Source organism: Elephantulus edwardii, unplaced genomic scaffold (genome assembly GCF_000299155.1).
Source record: "Elephantulus edwardii isolate Elephantulus edwardi_28Jun2011 unplaced genomic scaffold, EleEdw1.0 scaffold00168, whole genome shotgun sequence".
NCBI classification, from domain to species: domain Eukaryota; kingdom Metazoa; phylum Chordata; class Mammalia; order Macroscelidea; family Macroscelididae; genus Elephantulus; species Elephantulus edwardii.
The window spans coordinates 2,312,200-2,317,941 of NW_006399918.1; the positions used below are offsets into that span (position 1 = coordinate 2,312,200).

The window sequence follows — 5,742 nt, forward strand, 5'->3', positions numbered from 1 at the left end:
GGTAGTAAATCATATTAGAGGAGATTGAACATCCTCCTGCACAGCAGCTGGTGGATTTGAACAACATACTTTAGGTAATAGTCACTACTGTTGTTGAGTACTGCTGAGTCAAACCTGACACATAGCTGACCCTCCAACAGGTTTTCAGAGGCAGTAAATCATATGGGTGTTTATTGTCTGTCTTTCTCCCACAGAGAAACTAGTGGATTCTAATTGCATGCCTTTAAAGGTTGACAGTGAAGGTGAGAAATGGCCTATGCCAGCAGCAGAGTGAGGCTGTAGAAATAGTGAGGAAAGGGACAATTTTTGTTCTAGTGGCCTAGAGGCAAGAAGCTGTACCATAACCCTTAAGATTCAAATCTACCAGCTGCTCCACAGGAGAAGGTTGGGCAATCTCCTTCCATTTAGTTAACTGCTTCTGAAAACCCATGGGAGGGTTAGCTATGAGTCAGTTCTGACTCGATGGTAAACAAAAACAACAAGGTTGACAGGGCAGCTCTATCACTAGGCCACCAGAACTCCCTTTAGGTTATGTTGTTGTTAAGTGCCATCTAGTCGCTTGTAACTCATAGTAACCCTATGTACAACAGCCCTAAACCCTGCTCTATTCCTTTCCAATCTTATTGTCTCCAACACACCCATCCTGATTACCCCAGTCACTGAGTCAATCCATCTCATTGAGGGTCTTCCCCTCCTGCACAGTCCCTCCTACCTCCCAAGTATGATATCCCTCTCCAAGGACTGGTGCCTCCTTGCAACATGTCCAAAGTATGTCAAATGAAGCTTCAGAATTCTTGCCTTCAAAGAGCAGCCTGTCTTCACTGTCTCTAGGATCAACTTGTTTGTTCTCCTAGCAGTCCATGTTATATTCAATACTCTTCTCTAGCACCAAACCTCAAAGGCATCAATTCTCCCTCTATCATACCTCATCATTGGCCAGCTCTCTGATGCATAGCAAGTAATGGCAATGACCATGGCCTGTATGAGGTGCACCGTAGTTTCCAAACCGACATTGTTGCTCTTCAGTACCTTGGAGAGGTCTCTGACAACAGATTTTCCCCATGCAATTTGTCTTTTAATTTACTGTCTGCTGGTACTAAGAATATTGATTGCAGAGCCAAAAAACTGAAGCTGTGAACAATCCCAATCTTTTCACCATCTATCATGATGCTGCCAATTGGCCCAGTGGTGAGAATCTTTGTCTTCTTGATATTGAGCCTCAATCCATATTGAAGGTTGCAGTCCTTAATCTTCTGCAGTAAGCGTTTCAGGTCCTCCTCGGTTTCAGCAAGCAGGGTGTTTCATCTGCGTAATGCAGATTGTTGATGAGTCTACCTCTGATCCTGATGCTGCACTTCTCCTCATAGAGCTCAGCCTCCTGGACAATCTGTTCTGCATATAGATTGAAAAGATATGGGGACAGGACACATCCTTGACTCATACTCTTCCCAATTTTGAACCATGCTGTGTTTCCTTGCTCTGTAGTACTACTTATAAATCAAGTTAAATTTAATAAATTGCTAAAAAAATCTATGTATATAGATTAATTATATATATAATTTAATCATAGAAGAGAATAATACTATTTAAAAGAAAGTTGTAAAGATATATAAATTGATGTTTTCCTAACTGAAAAATATATTAGAAGGAGGTGATGGTAAATTCTCAGACATAAATTTTATTACTTATTGAATATGTTTACTAATCATCTGGATAAAAGAATGACCACTTAAATAAATTGTTATTATTTTTGATTCAGAACCAACTCATAGCTGACTTTCAAGAAGATTTTCAGAGGCAGTAAATATCAAAAGGGGAAATTGATCAGTTTTCTCCTGCATATCAACTGGTGAATTGGACAACCACATTGTCTTTCGGTTGGTAGCATAACTCTTGGATAAAAGTTTTTTTGAAATCTTGTTATAAAAAATATGACTGGAAACTACATACTTCTGCAAGAGTGAGGGAAACAAGTATAGAATTTGCATGAGCAATATCTATAAATCTATGTGAGTGTGTGCCTCCAAATCTACTGTTAATTTTGTTGTTGTATACCATTGGGTCAGAACCGACCCATTGCTGACCCTTCAGCAAGTTTTCAGAGGCAGTTAATTGTTGTTGACTGGGATGAAAGAAGAGACATAAACACTGAGAAGGAAGTGGGGGAAGAGATTGAAGGCAGGGGACTAACAGCCCAAAGACTGGAGCCCTGAGCCCAGTGTCTCTCTAGCTTTTATTCAGAATTGCCAGAAGGTAAGTCATAGAGAAAATTCTTTGCTAATGAAGCTATGTTTTTTGTTTTGGTTTGGTTTTTTCCCTACTAACATGCTTTTGCTTATCTCAGGAAGAACTAGTTCACAAGGACAAGCTGGGAGATGGCAGGCGCTGCATGATCTTCCGGGAGTGCCTATCTCCTGTGATCTGTCTAAGGAGAAGCACCACTTTGTCCCTTGTAATCTGTTACAAGGGGAATTCTAGCTTGATCTGTAACTCCTTCAGTTCCTGATCAAGCATTTTATTTAACATTTGGCTTCCCATAGTTAATCGCATGGGAGGAGATTGCCCATCCATCTCCTGTTGAGCAGCTGGTGGTCTCAAACTATGGGCCTTCAGGATTGCAGCACAGCTTGTTGCAACTAGGCCACCAGAGCTCCCTGTTAATATTACGATGAAAAAAGGATATTTTGAATGCATTTTAGTTCATAGTAATTTACAATCCTTTTTGCTCAACCATGTCTCTTATTTCTATCAGAGCAACAGTAGGTTTTTTTGGTTGCTTTGTTTTGCATTTAGTAAGTGATGGTTCTCCCTTATTTCTCCATTCCAAAGTTCTTTGGATCTGATGATATTGTCCTTAATCTTTGAGGTCAACTCTCCATGGCCAACTCCTCTTTTGTCACTGAGTTCCTGTTGCTGGGTTTCTCCAGCCTTGGGGATCTGCAACATGTCCTTTTCGTGGTTTTTCTCTCCCTCTATATGATCATCCTGAGTGGAAACTTCACCATCATTTCAGTCATTTTCCTGGATCACAGCCTGCACACCCCCATGTACTTCTTTCTGTGTGTCCTTTCTGTCTCGGAGACCTTATACACAATTGTTATTCTGCCCAAGATGCTTATCAACCTATTCTCCATACTCAGGACACTCTCCTTCATGAGCTGTGCCACCCAAATGTTCTTTTTCCTTGGTTTTGCCGTCACCAACTGCCTGCTCCTGGGAGTGATGGGTTATGATCGCTATGCTGCCATCTGCCAGCCTTTGCACTATCCCATTCTCATGAGATGGAGAATGTGTGGACAACTGGCAGGAGCTTGTATTATTACTGGTTTCCTGATATCTTTGGTAGGGACAACTTTAGTATTTATCCTCCCTTTCTGTGGATCCAACAAGGTTGACCACTACTTTTGTGATATTTCCCCCGTCATTCGTCTTGCTTGTGCTGAAACCTACACAAATGAATTGATCATTTTTATCTGCGGAGTCTTGGTACTTGTTCTGCCCTTCATCTTCATCTGCATTTCCTATGGCTTCATTGTCCGCACCATCCTGAGGATTCCATCAGCTGAAGGCAAACGGAAAGCCTTCTCCACCTGTGCATCTCATCTCACGGTGGTTATTGTGCACTATGGATGTGCTTCTTCTGTCTACCTGCGGCCCTCAGCCAAATACACGTCAGGCAAAGACCGGCTGGTGACAGTGACCTATACCATCATCACTCCATTGTTGAACCCTATGGTATACAGCCTCAGGAACAAAGATGTCCAGATAGCTATTCGGAAAATTATCGGGAAGACTGGATTTTCACCCAAGATTTTATGATTATGATACTTCATTTTTACTCTCACATGAGGGCAAATAAAAACATTAATACATAATAACTAATTATGGGGATATATGTTTTACTTATCTCTATATCTCTTTGTTTTGTTTTGTTTTGTTTTTATGAAGTATTTTAACATGCAGGGAACTTACTCTTCTGTGCTTTAAGGGGATTCTGATAGGCTTGTTCCCTGGGCTCTTGTAAAGGTTTATGTAGATAACAGTGTTCTTGGAAATAAGAGATAATTCTCCTCCTTCTCCTCTGTTACTTCATCCTGTAGACTTAGAGTTTTCAAAAAGTTTTAGCAACCATCATCTTTAATCCAGCATTTGAAAATTGTTTGCTTACAAACCTCTGTAATCATACTCTTTGGTGAAGGTTATGGCCAGCCTAAAAGAAGGTGTTCAAACTCCGGTAGCTCAGAGCCAATAATATGATATAATAGATTAATAAAGTCATTGTAATATAATTGTTGTTTTTGTTAGGTTAATATTACTAGGAAATTTAATTGGACACTGGTTAGATCACAACTTTAAAGAACTACTTTTCCACTCTGGATCTATTTTTAAAAATAATAACATGAGATAGTGCATTTTTTTTTATTATTCACAGAATTTTTTAATCAAATTGATACAATTTATTGAATAATTTTAAAGAAAGCATATGTAATATATTAAATCATAATTTTAAAGAAAGTATATGTAATATATGAAATCATATATAGTGCAAAACTATTACTGTTTTAACTCAGGTGACTCTTATCTCTTCAAGAAATTTCATTTCTTTTAGATACTCCAAAAGTGGCATTTCTAGATGCCTTTTCTTACCACTTCTGGTAATAACTCTTTATATTACACAAAAACTAAACTAGGAAATGGAAGCTTTGAATGGAAAACTATAATCATCCAAGCAGGAAGCTTTTGCAAGAAGCTGTGCTGCAATCCCAAAAGAATGCAGTTTGAGGCCACCAGCTGCTCCATGGGTATATGATGGACCATCTCCTCTGTGTGATTAACTGCCTCTGGAACCCACCTTAGGGTCAGCTATGAGTCGGTTCCAACTTGAGGGTACACAACAACAAACAACAACGACAGTCTAAATGAAGCTTAAAAATACATCTGCAAGGCCTTCCACATTGAGTTAATGAGAAGGATGAAACACAGGGTTGTCAAACTGACCATCAGGGTACATAAATGGCACATGAGAAGATGTAGTTGGTAATCCAGTGCCATCTCCAACAGAAACATAAATTCCTTCATTAGAATTATCCCTGCACATTAAGCATCATTTTTTTGTGGACTTCACAGACTGAACATCCTTCTTGCACTCAGCTCTTATAATTTCTCCTCATTTTAACTGATACTTGTTGTTTTTCATACATGCCATGTCTTTTTAGCACACAGACGTTTCTCCACAGACGTTTGAGACAGTTATAATGACAACGTCAACCTCCCTTTTGCATTACTCATGTGACCTGACTTTTGCTGCTGTCCTTTAAATAGGCACTTACACTCTTCGAGTTTTAAAATGATACTGCACATATCTGAAGCTCTTAATTAACATGTGTCCTCCTTTTCTGAAGTAGAATGTAACTGAACACCTGTACTCTCCATTGTTAATTCTATTTATAATTTTTAAGTATATAAAAAATAAATATTAATATTTTATAGTTTTAAATTACTACTTTTGTTCTTATTTTTATCTTTTATTTACCCACGATCATAAAGAAATATAGTTTCTTATAATTTTTATCAGTAACATTATACAAACATTTAAGATAGGCATTATACATCTCTAAGGTTACCACTGGTCACCCTCATTATTTTGTTCTCGTCATTTTTTCTCGCCAAAACTACATAGGTAATTGTAGCTCATTAACTAAATATTTTTTGAATGTAGTATTTCTTTATTAAAGGTATTTT

At 38.4% G+C, this 5,742-nt stretch overlaps 1 protein-coding gene across 1 annotated transcript; it reads left to right on the plus strand.

The window, feature by feature from the left end:
- The first annotated feature begins 2,877 nt into the window (after positions 1-2,877).
- On the plus strand, positions 2,878-3,819 carry LOC102863153 (olfactory receptor 10R2-like). Its single transcript, XM_006895510.1, has one exon. The coding sequence runs from the start codon at positions 2,878-2,880 to the stop codon at positions 3,817-3,819; it is 942 nt and encodes a 313-aa protein (XP_006895572.1).
- Positions 3,820-5,742: the final 1,923 nt, after the last annotated feature.